Genomic DNA, 18,345 nt, shown 5'->3' on the forward strand with positions numbered 1-18,345 from the left:
GGCGCGCATCGTTCGAGTGCATCGAGCACTCGCGGCTCTCTCTTTCTCTCTCGCGAGCGTGATTTCTACGTGACTCTCGTTAATCTTCCTCGATCGTCAGTTGGCCGTGAACCGGCGTAGTTTGCGCGCTTAATCCCGCGACGCGCAATACCGAACCCGCGTGCGGTAATCGCGCACGTACGCGTAATGATGATCTTAGCACGAAGATAATATTCCCCGCGTGATAATCGTTGCCTGCTCGAACGCGGGATTACGGCGTTCGGTCGAGTCGGTCACGACGTTTATCGTGTCGTCCAGGTGAAAATCCAGCCGGCGGCATGAAGATCTTCCGCAAGCTCTTCGGGAATAAGAAGAAGCGGCATGCCATCAATAAAAGGTCGCGAAAGACGACGTCGAAGAAGAGAGCCGCAAGCAGAACGTACGACGCACACCTGCTGAAGGACGACTTCCTCTTCGGTGGCAGCAGCTCCAAGCGGTGTCGACGTAAACACAAGGTACGCGCACGAAAGTGAAATTCCAGCGTCAGTTGGAATGTGAAGAGACCGCTGTGTTGACAGTATTTTGGGAAATAATGTTTATGCCACTTTAAACCACCGACTTGAATGAAACGTACACTGAGGGGGAAAATTCAAGTTATTACAGGCGTCTCGCGAGTATACCCTTTTTATGGTTTTAACCACAAAGATAGTAACATCCAATGAACACCAACTAACAGTGGGAAATCTCTCCTACTGATTCCACAGGGTTCTCTCAGCAATATTTTTTCCACCGAATTTACATACCGCTCTCGGAGAAACGAAGAAAAAACGCATTACGTCGCTACGCTCAAGGAAATGTTTCGCTGACTCAGCTAAAATGTTAAATGTCACAGGTAAAATGTATCGCTGTTTTTTTGCATCTGCTAGAAAATTACCTGTGTCACGTATAATTTACAGCAGCAGAATTCCAGCAATATGTGAGAGAAATATAATACCGAGAGCGGTATGTAAAAAGAAAATGTTGATCCTTTTACTAATTTTCAATAAGAAACGTGACTGGCCTTAATCCGAACTCTAGAAAGGATTTTTCTTGCTAAATTAGACAAATCGTTCAGATAAAAATTCCGTCCCTGTCGCTAATATTGATTAGATGCAACACACATCGAAGTGTTTGCTGGACACTTATCCATCTTAGCTAATTCAGCGTATCTAGATAATTTTTACCACGACCGTAAAATGCTTCCGAACGTATACATAACAGATATTAAAACGCTTGGTTGTAAATCTGTTACGTCTTTGCGGTGAACCGAGCGTGGTTCGCGCGACGAGGTCACATCCGCGTCACAGTTTGCACGCGTGCAGAAGATAACGCCGAGAGCACACCGGGAACTAGCCGGTTATTCCTTTAGCGTTCTCGTTTCTCCGCTATCTACGGTATGTTGTGCTATTTTGAAGGACAACACGCGAGAGAACTGTTAGCGCGTCCTCTTCCCGGCGTGTTCAAAAACTTGTTAATCACGTCGTTAATATTCAGCGCGCAAAATGCAATTTTGTGCGTGGAAAAAGACGCCGGAGCGCGAAACACGACCGTCCGCGACGTTTTATTTTTCCGACGCGATGGGAATATTCGTTCCCCGATGAGGAGATGAGGTGAGAGCCGGGCAGTCGCGTTTAGCGCTAAATGAGCGCCGAGAATGCGGGCAACCGGCCTCATAATTTCACGGGAAGTGACCGCATAATCGGACATACGAGCGCTAGACGCGTACTCTCGCGTGTGTCGATTGCGTACAGCAATTATCCGCTCTTTTTTCCTCCCCCCCTCCGCTTTCCTCCCCCACCGAGGAAAATCCCGATGTATCTGGCACGTGAGTTGGCTACGCTGTTCTCCCGCTCGTAGCAAACGAATGTTTCGTGCGTGTAAAAGTCAAACGGCTGTCTGTGCGTGTCTCAGTGCACGCGATTCCGATTAAAAGTATATCCGTTAATTAGATCGGTGCTAATATCGCATTGATATATATATATATATATATTTAATGAAAATATAACGCTTTGCATCTCGGACGGAACGTTTCTAGTCCGGTTTCGACAGGTGTGCGATTCCACACCTCGCGACTTTCCAATGACTGCAGCGGCTGATGCGCGCTTTTACCTTGTTAACGCTCTCGACACCATTTCTTTTCGCTATCAAAGGCTATCGTAGAAAGTGTGCATTTTTATCGCCGGCTTCTTAATCGACCGAGCGCGAGGCATCCGATGACGATTTGAATGTTGACTTTTGCAGTTGCATCAAATCACGCTTGATATTTCGAGTATTTAGATAATATGAATAAAGCAGAAGGAGCAACGTCTACGTGGAAAGCGTCGCGAGTAATGTATCGATACTTCGGTATCGTCCGTGTGTATCGTCATCTTTACTTGCACGATGACCGCGGCCGTATTAGTGCCAGCGTGCGCGCGGACAATCGCATTAAATGCGTAGGTAAACGAACGGAGTGAAAATGCAGGGGTCAGCGCGACAGATACACGGTGTGTGCGTCGGAATCTTCGATCTTTAGAAAAAAACACAATTTTATACTTGCGTTTAGCAAGCTTTTCGTTAAAATAATATAATACAGTCATCCACTCTATATCCACATTTGATTCTCTTCTATGAAGGACAATTAACCATCCAAAGATATGCGACGTGATGTGAGAAAAAAAAGTATGACACTTTTCCTGACACTTTTCATAGAAAGATATATAAATCTCAAATAGTCGGCAGGCCGAGGTTTCGAAAAATAAAATCCCAATTTCAGCGGACGCGCGATAAAATGATAATTATAACACCGTAAAATTGAACGTCTACGTGCGTACACGGAATGTATTATATTTTTATCTTCCTCCCGGTATTAAAATTTAATTTGATGGTAATAAGACACCGGTTATAAAACGAAAGGTCTTCAAATACGTACCACGCCCTCATGTCGCTTTATCTTTCGTCCGGCCGCTAAGGTTGGAGAGCAGCTACCTGCCGCGGCAGGTACGTCTACCTGGGTCGCGCGCATTCCAATGGGAAATGTCCTCGGGTTCGGCCGTTTCCAAGTTGGCGATAAGTTTTTAGCCGAGGTGTCTGTCGAAAGATTATTTTCTTGCTCATGAATGACGTTGCTGTTTGCTAAATCGAGCGTGCCCGTCGTTGTCGCGACTTTCGTTGCTTCCTGCGCTCTATGCACTTTCATCGCTCGTGCGCTCACTCGGCCGGGAGATGTTGCCGGGAGATTAACGTCCGCCATTTATTTGAAATTACGTTGTATATTACATGTCGCGTTTCTGCTTATTTCTTGTTTTTTCTTTCACGTACCGTTACTCATCGATTTTTGATCGTGCGCGTTTCTCCGAACCAGTGAGAAGTGCACGCGCGGAGTTACTTTTTTCCAAAATTGGGAGTCAGTTTTTGCGTCTTTTCGATCAAACTGCTGAGCTGTCGACGTTAACGTCGTTGATGACATAGTAATCGACGCGTGTACGCTGCCGATATATCGCCGACGCTGCGTTAACGTTTCTCCCGGCCGATTATTCTATACCGATCAATAACGATTTTCTCCGGGATCCGGTTTTCCTCCTGCGCTACTACGCTCGGCAGAATTTTTTCAGATGTTTGAATCATGCGCTGGCCGTGCACGTATCCGCGGGCGTTTTATAATCCTAAACATTTTCTTCGTGCGCAAGGCGACTGCAAGGTTACTCTGTCCACGGCGCTTTTCCGTGTGTATAAAACTCACTCACCTAGTTTTTCAGTTCTATTCACCCGTTGTTTCTCAAATTTTTATCTATATCTCAGAATGATTAAATTATTTTATTTTATTTTATTACTAATTATTATTAAACTTTATTATTAAGTTATTTTATACATAAAATTTTATGTACACATACACAGAGGAAAAGGTTTCTCTTGATTTAGCATACGTGTTTGTTTAATATAAAGATCATAATTTAATATCAAATATCATTTTGTTTGAATGAAAATGTTGTCTCACTAAACTACGTTGTTTGAAAAGAAGACGGTATTATTTAGAGGAAATATTTCGTTTTCAATAAAAAAAAATTTATTTCATTATATATTAAATATTATCCCGCTGAAACTAAAAGAAGTTCTCGAATGTTTTTCTAACATAGTGTTACTTCTTCCAAATAATTCCCCAGCGAATACAATAACATATCAAGAACGACAAGTAACGTAAATAAGTAGTTTTAAATCCATACAGGAGATAACGTAAAAGTACCTCCTTGTCTCTGAATGATTCTCACGATTTTGCCAGCAACTCTTCGAGTCGTATGCAGAGAAAGAACCCATGGATAAGCGAGCAACATCGTTCCTCGCATTCCTCGTTTCACGCGGTGCGATCTATATTCTCGCCGACACGCTCGAAAAGTGGTACGGTAGCCCCGGTCGGATTTTCCCTTTCAAATCCGTTACCCGCTCATCCACATTCAGCGCGATGGCTAACCAGATTCATCCGTAATGAGCCGTACATTGTGGGAAGCGAGCGTAATTTTTCTCATTAGCGTAAAACACGAGAAGCGTAATCTAATCCGATCCACGCCGGATACGATTTGTTTCATTGCCGTGATCTCATTGAAAATCATCACGAGTATGTGAAACTTAGGAATCACCAACATCGGAGTCACTTTGAATCGATATGGGAGTTACATTGAAGCGATTTTCTTTCTTTCGGTGTTTCCTCCTTCGCGCGCGCGAGTCCGCGTTGGAACCTGCTGCTTGATCTCAAGAAGAGCGAGCGAATTCCAAATTGATATTCGCATCAATGCAAGATTATTACAACACGCATACACACATACACACACACGTATATATATATCTTATTTTATAATATATTAAAACAATAGATTATGTCGATAACGATACTTTTTGATTAATTTATTAAAACAAATATCATAAGTTCACTCGTAAATAATGTAATTAATTGATGAAGTCCTTCGGATGTGACTACGATGGTTTTATCGGACTTTAAACAGTAGTTTCTGTATAAGTTGCAGCTGGACAGATAGCACTGACGTTAGTAGAAAGTGAAGATAATCCTCCGATAAGAATGAAGCGTCAGCAGCTTCGTAAATCGATCGCTTTCTCGATCTCTACAGTTAGCATCTCGCGTTGACCGGTCTTTGAACCAGCCATATGACGTCAGATTACACATTTCTCCCCTCGCATACGTTTTTGTGACCGTTCAAGGTCGACTTTCGTTTCGTTCGTGGGATCATCCGCGGGGTCCTCCGTTTTCCAGCCGTGACTCCCTCATTCGGCACCGGGCCAAAGTTCTAATTCTCTCAACGTTCATAGGTCGGTCTCTCCTTTTCGCGCTCTCGACGCACTTCTTCTCCTTCTTCTTTCTCCAGAGCCTCCACACGCACCCGCTTTAAATGCTCGGCTGGAAACTCCACGGGCCTCGCGATTCCGCGCTGATTTTGTCCAGAGACGGCTCGTCCGGGCCTGGGTGGGTACTCTTTCGGCCCGGGGACAAAGGATAGAGAAACGGAAAGCGGATACCTAAGCACAGCAGAATTCCAGCTGGCGTAAGGTGTGTCATATTCCAGTTAATGTCTCATAGTCTAGCCATGTGCGTGTACGCTCGTACGGACGCAGCCGCACAAACACACCCACACACATACACTCGCAAGGGCAAGACGTTGAAGACCGACCTCTACCTACAGTCTTGCCAACTAAGCGAGCCGTCCAGGCAAAACCGGTGTCGACACGCTCTCGAACCCAGTCCTCCTCTCTGCCCTTCTTTCCTCTCTTTCTCTCTCTCTCTCTCTTTCTCTCTCGTTTCTCCCTCCTGTCTCGTCCCCCCTTTTCCAGCGGTCTTTCTCTTTCTATCCCACGGAACTCTCTTGTGTGTTCAGCACTGCGGCCTCTTCTCCAGCACCGCTCCGTCCTTCTGCGTCCCTGCAGTCCTCGGCCGATTCTACCTCGACCAGTCGACCCAGCGGTAGAGAAGCCGATCGCACCCGTCGCCGCAGCTTCTTCGCTCGCTGAAGGGACACCCTTTTTTAATTAGTCGGCTGCGAAAACTCCCGTCCGCAAGGAGAAAGAGAGAGGGAGAGAGAGAGTGATCTCGCGTCGGTCCATGAACGCCGCGTACGCACGCGAAGACGCTGCATGCACGCGCGTGCTGCACGAGATGATACGTCGGGAGGACCAGTCCAGGTGCAGCCGTGCGATACACGCCCCCGTACGTGGGAGTGAAGCGTACCCGCGGAGGATCCCGGTGTAGAGAGTGCCGGGGCTGCGATCCGCTCCTCCGGATGACGCGCTGCGACTCGGTGTGTGCTACGTCGGAGCGGCCGCACGGTTGATTCGGTAAACGCGCGGATGCGGGGGACCGGAGATGCGTCGTCGCTCCTCACTTGCGAGAGTGAAGTCATCCTTTCGAATGTGTCCGAGGGACTCCGAGCGAGTGTGGCTGTGAGTGAGTTCGAATTGTGACTCGGAGGAGGGTCGAAGTGGATGGCGACCGAGGAGTGTCCGTGGCGATCTTGAGCTCCGAATAGAGACGAGCGAGGACGAGCGAGGTCGTCCCGGTGCACGGCGATTTAAATCGCGGTGCTTTCGTCGGCCGCTCGGCTGGAACCTGTTTGCACCGAGGCGGCCTTCAGCCGGGTTTTTGGAAATGCGCTTCCGGTCGCCGGCGTGGAACGCGATGTATTTCTGTGCCGCGTGAGAGAGAGAGAGAGACGAGGGGACGAAGCCACGAAGAGAGGAAAGAGGGAGGAGGGGGAGAGAAGAGGGAGAGACGAGGGACCGGGGGAAGAAGCGAGAAAAGTTTCGCGGGAAGCGGCGGCCGTCGCCGCTGATAATTATACACGGCGCTCGGGACTGCCTCGTTACTGAAATTGCCGCGCGTGCAGCCTTCCTGATGATTGTTTTCGGCACGACGTACCTTTTCCCGAGCGGTGTGTACAAAGGGAGTTCGTTAGAAAATAAAGCGGGCGCTCTTGATTGACGAGATCCCCTGAGGGACGAGGAGGACTCTCTGAGATAAATAGAGGAACACGCTCGGACCGTGAGAATCGAAGCGATCGGGACTCCTCGTTTCGTCCTGCGGCCGGCGTGCGACCCCCTCATCCTTCGCTGAGAACAGAAAGCTCCGGGAAATAAAGAGAGAGGGAGCGCGGCATATTGAATCCCGAGAAGCTCCCGAGGAATCAACAAGTCGCCGTTTCCCAGCCCCTGTGGAGAAGCAGATGGATTCAAAGGCAATATCGATTACGCGGGAATAAAGGATAATCCCAAGGAACACGTCAGCACGAAGTGCGACGGCTCAAGAGAGTGGGATTAGAATTCAATTTAGCTTAGAATCGTCCGGATAAAGCTCCGCGAGCGAGCGTGCTTTCAGATTACCCGCGGAGATCGAGCGCTCCCGAACGAAATCGAACGCCTCATAGCGCGAGGCGCTGCGAAGCGAGAAGCGCGCGGGGCGAGGCGAGTTTCCGTCGGGGAACGGGACGCGGCAGGGAAATTCTCGCGAGCGGAAAAACGGGTCAGTCGTGGGCCACGCGGTCTCAGCCGTCTGTGAAACCGTCTGCCCACGTGAGAGAGAAATCGCGGGACCGAGTTCGCCGGCGGAGCGAGAGGAACGCGCACCGTCTCGCGAGACGAGCGGACTTTTCGCCGAAAGAAGAAGAGCACTTGGTGTATTTGTACATGTAATAATTGCCGCAGTGAAAGAATCATAGTCCCCGGAGGAAGAGACGAGTGAATGCGGCGTCGGCGACGATAACTTTACCATCGCTGCTGCTATTTTTGTAATTGAGATCACCAAGAAGAATACATAGTTGATGCTGAAAAGAACGATCATTTCTTTCGGCGTGCGTGAGGGGAGCGCGTGGCGTGTCCGATGACATCGCGAAGTAACGGCCGGACAATTCGACGGTGCCCGCGAAGTTTCAGCGGCAGCGAGATTTCAAGCGCTTCTTCCCCGCGCGAATGTACGAATCGATCTCAGCCCGAGTCTGGTAAAAAGCGACACGGTGGGATTTTCGTGCTTCCGTCCAAAGAGAGCCGTCGTCATTCGTCAGTGCCCGAGCGCTGAAAAATCGGCAGACGAGAGACTTACCTTCAGCGTTCCCGTCATCTTCCATCTTTCACGAGGGACATCGACGACGGAGAGACGATAACGTTTCCCGAGTCGCGCGATTCTACTTCCCCGCTCATCGATCAACGGCGGCGGGACGGCTCCTTTCCGCCGCGTGAACAGAACGCTTTGCATTTTTACGCAAGAGCGCGGCGCGCGCGAGCCACCGATCGGCGCGATCGCTGGGCGCCTTCACCGCGTATACGGCGGTGCACGATGCGATTGCGACGGAGCCGCGGCGACCCGCTGGCTTGCGACACTCCTGCGCGACGCGATCCCGCGTGATTCATGAAAAAGTGGGTGTCCGGGGGAGGAGGGATGTTCGTTCGCCCGCGAATCGGCGGAAGTGCGCGAGGGAGCGGCCCGTGAGAATCGTCTTGGAAGATCGCGCGTACGAGGGGTTCGAGAAGACGCAGGGTCTTCCTCGCAAGGATGGACAGGAGCGATAACAATGTTGTCGGGGTCGGCAGCGGAAGCGGCGGCGGTGGCAGCGGTGGCAGCGGCGGCGGCGGTGGAGGAGGCGGCAGCGTCGGCTGTCACGTGGGAAACTCCGGATCCCCGCCGAACTCCACCTCGTCGACCCACGGCACAATGCACAATTCCTCGGGCGGGTTCGACGGCCAGGTAGCGCATTCGGGAGATTTTCCTTACGATCACGGATTTGAGAATGGGAGGAACGATAGGGAACATGCGCGAAGATCTTCTTTAGCGACGTCGATCATCGTCGACGATGCTAAGGCTGGATCTACAATAGATGTAGGGAGCCTTTATCCTGTTGAAAATTTCCAGGTGGACCATTCCGTGGAATTCCGACGGAACTCGTGTGAATCTGTGTAGGATATTAAAGACCTACGGTATGGAGAGCCAGGAAACACCGGAATAATCGTAGCACCAGTGTTGCAATTTTACACTTAGAAATATAAATGCGACATCACGCGCGTGTAATATATTGCATTTGCATTGCCGAGTGGGAAAATGTATAATTGATAATCGTGTTACTCGGTGCTTGCTGGGAATCCGCACGGTGTGCGATGATCCATGTAGGAATTCACGGTTTGTGAAAATTCATAAAGGAATCTATATGGATCATTGTCTGAGGCCTGAGTTTTTGGCGCAAATTCTCAGAAGCGACTGTGGGATTCCCAGTACGATCCCTGTATGGATTTCCTGTGCAGATTTTCATCCGGACATTTTCAACAGAATAGTCTTTACACCTATTGTAGGGCTAATAGGTCCTAACGATCGCGTTGCGCACGCATGTGCGCTGAATAAATCGTCCGTTCTAATCATGCGTTCTGATTATGCATTCCGGGATAACTCGTCAACGCGCGCGCGTCTTCAAGAATAGCAGATCCGGCGCGCCCAGAACATCCACTCGTATGACAATTGACGTGCCGCATACGAGATTTCTAAAAATAGACAGTTCCTTTATTATTTTCTCCTCTCCTCTGACCGTCTTCCCCGCGCGCGATAATTTGCTGAATATCTCGCGGAGAATTGCAGCATGGCTCACTTCGACGTAGTGTTTCTTCATTAGGACGGAATATTCAACAGTGAGAGATCAATTAAAGGAATCAGGAACAAGGAATCAAAAATACCGGGGATTAGGAATAAGATATTGAAAATAAGTCACAATTTAAGACACGATAAAAGGAATAGAGAATAAGATGTAAGAATATTTTGAAACGAGATCGCCACTTTTCCTATTTTCTAATGAACCTCTATTGTCATCATCAACATTCTTTTATCATTTCTCTTATAATTATCAGTTGATTCAAACTGATTTTCGCTGGTATATTGATCGTCATTAGATATTTTGAAGATTAACTTCCAATTAACTATTCCCTGTTGGAAAAAACCAGGTAGGAATCCATATAGGAAATCCATGTGGAATCCCATGGTTGCTTGTTGCCTTTGCGCCTCTCTCTCTCTCTCTTTCTTTCTCTCTTTCTCCGTCCCGGTCCAATCGCTTTAAAGATCAAAGATCGTCCGCGGGCGTTGTTAGCGAGCGAATGCACGAAACTCAAAGCAAATAGCTCACTTGGTCCTCGTCCTTTTGGCATCGTCGTGTCAGGTTGTGGTCGATTTGATCGGCCGCGGGGCCGGGAATTTCGCTAAGCGTCGCGTCTCTACGAAGTTCCCGCTGTAACTCCGCCATTCGATACGGGGAGGATATTGGATTATCGTTCGTCGATCATTCCAGCAGGAAGGGAGAGCTCGCTACCACGTGTTCGCACTGATTTACAAGCCCATTGGGCTAAATTTATCTGCGGCGAATCGCGGAACTCGCGTGTGCACTATTTTAACCCTCGCATGCACCGGTGACGCACGGGAGGGGGAAGGGGGAAGTTCATTGTTCCCGCTCGTTGTCGCACCGAAATCCAATTACCGCGGCGGATGAATGCTTGATGATTATTAACGTTAATTCAGGCGGAGTGAGTTCCAGGGAAACTACGGAGTTGGGAATGCACGAAGCTACGCGGAATGCGCGTAATTACTCCATTGTGCGCGCTTCCACGTGCGTAGGAAATGAATTACGGTTTTCAATTAGACGATACCGTCGTGCCCTTTAACTGCCAATTGAACGTCAATTGTGGGCAGGATGAAATGTTAATTTATTTATCGATGCGAGAAAAAGTCCTCGCAATTGACGGCCTCGTCGCGAGACACTCTCCCAGAGAACATTAAGACGTTGCAAAGGCAATAAGATGTCTAAATGACGTCTCTGAGACATACGTGTTGTGCGAGCTATTATTGTTGTTAACATATATGTATGTTAATAATGTATCACTATACTGAAGGGGTCGGTATCTCTTTTTCAATTCCAGACCGGCGATAGGGGATGGGATATCCACCATGTTAAGGTCACCAGAGTGCCCGGTTACGGTTTCGGCATAGCTGTGTCAGGAGGTCGCGACAATCCACATTTCACTAATGGAGATCCAGCAATCGCGATCTCCGACGTGCTGAAAGCTGGCCCGGCTGAAGGAAAGTTACAGTAAGCTCGACGATTCATTCGTACTTCTCTATGTACTTCTGTTCTTCTATTCACTTCTGTGTTATCCGGGGAGGAATTTCCTCGAATTTTTTATCTCTTTGAATGCTCTCTCTATTGTTAGTTTTTTTAATGTATTATTCCAATCGAACTTGTTCGGCCGATTAACGCCGCTCGAATGTGTCATTCGCAGAGTGAACGACCGTATCATATCCGCTAACGGAGTGTCACTGGAGGGCGCGGATTACGGGGCTGCCGTGCGGGTCCTGAGGGATTCCGGCACTACCGTTTTATTGGTTGTTAAACGAAGAGCTTCCTCGAATTCGCCGGGTTGCCTAGGTAGCGCGGGTCCTCAGAGTCATCGACTCACTCTCACGCGAAACAATAAAAAAGACGGTACGTAATTAAACGATCGTGTAATGATGTATCTCACGATAATCAGGAAACGTAAGTTGAAACGCCACTTTTATCTGCCGGCCGCTTTGTCAGCTTTAGAATCTAATTAAGACAATTAATTTAGTTTAACGTAATCCTCGGTTTAACTCATAATCTGATCTTCAAATTCAGTTTTCAATTCATACCTTCTTATTGTCCCTGAAAGAGGATTCCCGAGTTCAACGTCGTACTTATTATTAAATATTACAAAGTTTATTTTACGAGATATAAAGAAATCAATATAAAGAACCGTCCTTTCACATTCTTCTGCTTACTCGGGTGAAGTATTGCCTCGCGAATAAGTTTCTCCGGTAGGTTTCTACTTGCGGCGTATTTACAACCCTTTTTTGCGCTGTACACTCATTCATTCCCTCGATAAAGAGAAGTACACTGGCGCCGCCTCGATTTCTAGACTTCGGCATAGTGCTGGGATGTCGATTGTACGTAAAGGAGGTTACGCGAGAAAATATCGGAGTGAAAACCGGGGACGTGCTAACCCGAATAGGCAGCGTTGCCGCCGACAATATGAGTCTGAAGGAAGCTAGAAAGCTGATGGACCAGTGCAAAGACAGACTCTCGATAGTAATTACGCGGGACAGCTCCTGTTGCCACGCACAGCAGCAAGGTAAAGGGGATAGCGGTGAATACCTGTCGGGCGCGAGTTACAGTAGTCAGAACTTATACGTTCCGCCACCTACGAGGCAGCCCTTGGAGGACAAGAGTAACCTCGTGCCGAGAGGTCGTTCGCGGGGTCCGCTGATGGACGTCTCCCTGAGCCAACTGGATCTACCAGCTACACCCACAGTGGATCCACCCAGGCCACCTCCGCCCAGGCCGGAAGGTACGCGTCGCGATGTTTACTGTCGGTACCGTCGCAGAACGCCAGTCCTGCAGTTCAACCCTTTCTTGCATAGCGTCCCATATGGGACATTCTATCTCCTCGTACTTTTTCTATGTTTTTTTTTTACGTATCTTATAATTGCGTAACATATGCGATGTATTGGATCCGTCGTTTTGTATTTTTAAATTTCGACTTCAGATTTGCAATCGGCAACCCCAAAAACTCCCCCATGTATTAAAATTCAGCAAAGTATGTTGAACGGAAAAATTTGTGCAACAAAGGTTTAAGAAATTTGAGTATAATCAACTGTCGTTCGTGCAAAAAAGTCGCAGGCTGCTTTTCAAAACGTGTTTCCAAACGTGCGTTTTATGTGGAATTTTTGCATATATTATAATAACAGACGCGCGAACAAGTCACTTCTCAAGATCAAAGCTATAAAAGTCGTTTTTATCGAGATTGATCTTGCGATGGCGAATTGAAGATCAAGATTCAGTTGGTTTTATTTTTATTTAATGCGTTCTTTTTGTTCGTAGACTATTATAGCACACGCAGGCAACTGTACGACGAAGATTCGGTTTCGCCACGGTCCAAACAGCCGATGTAAGTTGACGAAGTCAGGTTATTCAACTTTCTACAATAGATGATTATTTTTATAACGTGTAATGTATCACCTCGATATTGCGTGTGTGTAGGCCGGATCCTCGATTCATTACCTTCCAAAAGGAAGGATCCGTAGGAGTGCGATTAAGCGGCGGTAACGAAACCGGAGTCTTCGTGACTGCAGTTCAATCGGGAAGTCCCGCGTCGCTTCAGGGTCTTCAGCCAGGGGATAAAATTTTAAAGGTCGGTATGACATGTAATAAGTGCAAATCACCTAATTTACATTCAAATAACTAATAGTTCTACATCTAAAACTCGTTTTGAGAAAATAAAAGTGACTATATAGAAGTAGAACAAATATTATCAACAATATATATCTGATGCGATATTTTTATGATAAAATTTTAAATATTAGACTTTCTTATTAGAAGGATACTTTCATAATTTTAGATTTTTTCTTTCTTTATCAAAATATAGAGATAAGGGAAAGATTGAATAATAAACTGTTTGTAAAATGATTAAGGGATTGCATTTTTAATGTTAAAATGTTAATATTGCTGGCAGATATTTGAAATATGGAGAAGAATGTAAAGAATATAAAGAAATATTGTTACGACAGATAAACGATATGGACATGAAAGGAGTCACGAGGGAGGAGGCTGTGCTTTTTCTTCTCAGTTTGCAAGAACAGATCGATCTTATCGTGCAACATCGTCGTCAGGAGTACGATCAGATAGTTGCGTCTGGCAGAGGCGACTCCTTCCACATTAAGTAAGCAACGTTTACAATACGATTAATTCTTGAATGTTAGTGTAAAATGAAAATGAAATATGATTTTTGAATAGAAATATATATGCAACCAGTAATAGTAAAATTAGTAAAATATTATTAATCCCACGCATTAATGGTTAATAAAAATTCAATTTTCTCAATAATATTCTATTTTATAGAATCCATAGAAAGCAGCTACTAATAGAAACTAACTATTAATAGAAAACGTATCAATACAAAATGCTTAATTTTGCTTTCGAGTTAGTCCCGCTTCCTTCATGTATTTGTTTCCGACGTTTCATCAACATTCCAGCTCACAAAAGTTACATCGAAACTGTAAAATAGAATAGCGAAGAACATGAGTCAGATTTTTTCAGTTAATTTTGGAGGACAAAATATGGCTGATGAGATGTAATCTGTGAAATGCGTAGAACCCATTTCCATTACGAGCAACCACAGAAAGGCGAGATGAGTTTCCGCAGCGGAGACGTTTTCCACGTAGTGGACACTCTTCACAACGGTGTCGTGGGATCCTGGCAGGTCTTCCGGATAGGACGCAACAATCAGGAAGTGCAGAAGGGCATCATACCCAACAAGGCTCGGGCTGAGGAGCTAGCGACTGCGCAATTCAATGCGACGAAGAAGGAGATGAGCGCGAGCGAGAGCAGAGGTAGCTTCTTCAGAAGAAGAAGGAACAGCCACAGAAGATCAAAGTCTTTGGGAAGGGTAAATATCCGGCTCTTTCTACCTTTTTATCGTTTATCGAAAAGACGCACACACAGAAAAGAAAAAGGTTTCTTTGGATTTAGTAAATGTATTTGTTTGTTGACTTAGGTTTGTTTAATATAAACGAACTAACCAGATAAATGAAAATCAATCGAACAGATTTTCACGTCCCTTTCGATGTAATCTAGGATCACTGGGACGATGTGGTGTTCTCCGACAGTGTCAGCAAGTTCCCAGCTTATGAGCGCGTGATCCTGAGACATCCCGGCTTCGTCAGACCCGTCGTCCTTTTCGGGCCAGTAGCCGACCTCGCCAGAGAGAAACTTCTCAAGGATTTCCCCGACAAATTCACCTCCCCGCGTAAGTGAATGGCACGTTAAATGTCTTCCATTGACTGTAGTATATGTTGTGTGTTTTACAGAAATTGATAAATCTCACAACTATTTGATGTTGTAGAAATGGAAAGTCAGATGGAAGACGGCGCGGGGAAGAACACCAAAACGTCCGGCATCATTCGTCTGAGCGCTATCAGGGAGGTGATGGACCGTGGGAAACACGCGTTGCTGGACATCACTCCCAACGCCGTAGATCGATTAAATTACGCCCAGTTTTACCCGATTGTCATTTTCCTGAAGGCCGAGACGAAGCAGGTCATCAAAGAGATGAGAGCTGGCATACCAAAGTAAGAACAACAACGGATCCGTAAGTTTACTCCGTGATATGATCATGTTCGACGTTCGATTGCAGATCAGCGCACAAAAGCAGTAAAAAGCTCTTAGAGCAATGCCAGAAACTCGACAAAATCTGGGGACACGTATTTAGTGCGGTGATTACTCTCAATGCGCCCGAAGCTTGGTACCGAAAGCTCAGGGAGCTCATCGATCGCCAGCAACAAGGCTCGCTTTGGATGAGTCAGACTAAGGTGAGGCTATTCAATTTTACCTACGGGTTGTTCTGTGGAAAGCACAAATGTCACTTCAATCACGACATTTTTCGTGAATTTCGAATCGACTTTCTTAATGAAAAGAATCAAAATGTAATACCTTTCAAACGATCGTGCGAAAGAGTAATTATTCCAAAGCAAAAGAATTCTCTGAGTAAGGATGGACAAAGTGTCTACATGATATTCTTAAAAACATCCCTCATATATGTTATAATTTTCATTTCGCACTTTACTATTGTTCCATCGAGATATCTTCTTTACGCTTTCTTATTGCGATTATTCTTCTTTCCTTTTCTCATCAGATTGAACATATCGGCGCTATTTCATCTCGAATGTAAAAAATGTAAAGAAGCACAACTAAAAGTAATACTGGAGTGGTCTTTGGCGACTTCCTTTTCTTTGATCTCGTCTTCCGTTTTCATCTTTTTCTTTTTTTTTTCTTCTTACGAACGTCACGTCGTTCGTGTGTACATTCCATTGTACAACGACTTTCGGCGTAATATGGGCTTGTTTGTTATAGCCAATATATAGCCGATACACGGTGTGGGAGTTCTCGCAACCGCCTATGCACGCTCATACTCCACTTCTCGCCCTTCCACCTCCTCCGCTTCCCAACAACAATGTATATTACGACGAGAATAAAAATCACGACATGCTCTTGTCGCATTATCAGCCATCAATGTTATCGACGTCTCTCGCGAGAAAAGCCCCGCCACTTCCCCAACTGCCTCTGAACTCAGACGTCATCCTTGAGCAATTTTTCGGCTATATATAAATCCCGCTTTCTCTCTTTTTAGCTTTTTCTGCATGCGCTCTTTCAATTCTTGCATGATTTGGTCTGTCGTTCATTCCTCCTCCTTAAAACTAGAGATTCGAATCCTCAATCCCGGTGTTAATTGTTACCGTTTGAAAAAATACATATTTTCGGAGCTCAATTACGATGAAATTAAAATATGACGGAATCTTCATGTCCTCAGAATTATATTAATGACATAATATTATTTTACGATATAATTTAGCAAAATGATTTAATTGTCAGAATCGTTCTTTTCACCATTTTGTTACAATTACGCTTCGAAAGTATGTAATTTTTCTTAGTATAATTTGTTGAAAAGACATACATTTTTTTATGTGTACACATACAAACAGAAAAAAAGTACTTTCTCCTTCGTATACTTTTTCTTGCATTTTCGAGGATCGATTAAATTTTGCATGCTATCGATTTTTGATGTGTGATCTGACGAATCGCATGCCTCTAAATGCACGTATTTCTTAAAGAAATTATTAAATATTAATTAACACGCACATGTATTTTTCACATTCTAAGTACGTTTTGCTTCTCTCGCATCTATAACGGCTGTTATTTGTCAATTATTTATGATCTACTTTTCTGTTAAAAAAATAAATAAATAAAACGAGGAAATATTTTGCAGTTGTGTGTGTACATTTAATATTATTGTAACATAAAGCACTCACTCACAAACACACACACACACACACACACACACACACACACACACACANGTATAGTGATTCATCACATGTTGCATCACGTGTACATTAACGTGCCTTCGAACAACCCAAGCACACATTGTGTCGTCTAGTTATTATATGTATGTACCGTTTACATAACGTGATGTCCTCTGCGGCCTGCGCTCGTAGCCGGAAGAAGCCCTCTCGGATGACTTCCTATTCCCGATGACTTCTCGCCTCTCCTACGCTTCCTCCCCGGAGAGCGACCTGGAGCTGAGCCCAGCGCCTGTTATTCCCGGCACGCTGGGTCCGCCGTCGCGGCTGAAAAGCAGCTCGGATCCCAGCATTGCTACTCAAGATGACACAACCGCACCGCCGCCATATTCAACGAATTATCAGGTAACATATACATGGTTTAATACATATGCAAGAAGCAACTTTCCCTAGCAGCTGATGAATTAATTCGTTCATTCGTTCGTACATTCGATCGGAAATCTCTCGCTCTAAGGATGCATCCTCCATCAATTTCCATCAGACCGGATCTATGATAGTATAGTAAGCCTTTAGTTTTTTGTTCTGAGCAATAAAATGTAACGTAATACCTAGCGAAAGATACTTTCGAAAGTCGTTATAACACTTAGATCTTAGGAAATGCGCAACGTCTGGCAGCGCTGAAAGCGTTTCTTGCTAGAAATCACGTTATAATTTAATGCTCCGAGCAAAAAGCTAGAGACTTACTGCAACCATTGTAGATCCGGACTTAAGGATACACGCATAAATGAGGAAAACATTGGGAGAAAGTGAACTCTTCTTTCTCTCTGAGTCGATAAATGCAGGGTGATAAAATGCAGGGTGATCTTTTTATGATTAATATACCTTCGACGAATAATATACCTTCGGGAAATTAACGTTCTTGGGTCGCATGTTTCTTTACAGCAATCGTTCGAGCAGCAGAAGAGAAGATCCCAAGGTGGTGTGGGTGACAGCAAATACGGCTTCTCCCTGTCCGGGCAGATGAGCAATCAGTCGGGCTCGCCGGAATACCTGGGCGGCTCCTTCGAGCCTCGATCTCCCCATCACAGCCCTCCGGATCTTCCGCCGCGTGTCGACCGAAACGCCAAACCAACTAACCAAACGCCGCGGGGGACGATCGGGCGATCCGCTCAAGAGCGTCTAGTGAACAAAACCGAATCGATCTTGGACATGGGAAATTACATCAACGCGACTCCGCACAAAGCGAACGCCACGTCGTCCCTCGAAAGGGCGCAGCCGAAAGCGGTAAGCACCTGACAGACTTCGTTCGTTACGTTACTCACCTGTTGCCCGGTACGTAGCGGTGGAAAAGTCGGAAAACGTAAAATTATTTCGAGAAAAATCAAAAGATGGACCACGGACGAGAAATCGTAATAAAGTAAGCCTGGCACGACGCATGTATGTACGTGAAAGAGAAA

General features: G+C 45.9%; 1 protein-coding gene across 3 annotated transcripts in view; it reads left to right on the forward strand.

Moving 5' to 3' along the window:
* Positions 1 to 18,345, forward strand: part of LOC106741818 (tight junction protein ZO-2) — a 22,777-nt gene continuing 4,432 nt past the window's right edge. The window contains exons 1-13 of one of the 3 annotated variants that reach the window (XM_014614184.1): positions 1 to 494; positions 10,939 to 11,108; positions 11,299 to 11,501; positions 11,953 to 12,381; positions 12,915 to 12,981; positions 13,074 to 13,224; positions 13,601 to 13,752; positions 14,184 to 14,478; positions 14,667 to 14,838; positions 14,935 to 15,160; positions 15,226 to 15,400; positions 17,084 to 17,293; positions 17,831 to 18,172. In XM_014614184.1, the coding sequence (XP_014469670.1) occupies positions 318 to 494; positions 10,939 to 11,108; positions 11,299 to 11,501; positions 11,953 to 12,381; positions 12,915 to 12,981; positions 13,074 to 13,224; positions 13,601 to 13,752; positions 14,184 to 14,478; positions 14,667 to 14,838; positions 14,935 to 15,160; positions 15,226 to 15,400; positions 17,084 to 17,293; positions 17,831 to 18,172 (2,769 nt within the window). In that variant the 5' untranslated portion in view covers positions 1 to 317. Of the gene's footprint in view, positions 495 to 8,439; positions 8,735 to 10,938; positions 11,109 to 11,298; positions 11,502 to 11,952; positions 12,382 to 12,914; positions 12,982 to 13,073; positions 13,225 to 13,600; positions 13,753 to 14,183; positions 14,479 to 14,666; positions 14,839 to 14,934; positions 15,161 to 15,225; positions 15,401 to 17,083; positions 17,294 to 17,830; positions 18,173 to 18,345 lie in introns of those variants that run through there. The other 2 variants (XM_014614185.1, XM_014614183.1) reach the window with 2 other exon arrangements.

This window comes from Dinoponera quadriceps, unplaced genomic scaffold (genome assembly GCF_001313825.1).
Source record: "Dinoponera quadriceps isolate SergipeBrazil2010 unplaced genomic scaffold, ASM131382v1 scaffold533, whole genome shotgun sequence".
Lineage (NCBI taxonomy): Eukaryota > Metazoa > Arthropoda > Insecta > Hymenoptera > Formicidae > Dinoponera > Dinoponera quadriceps.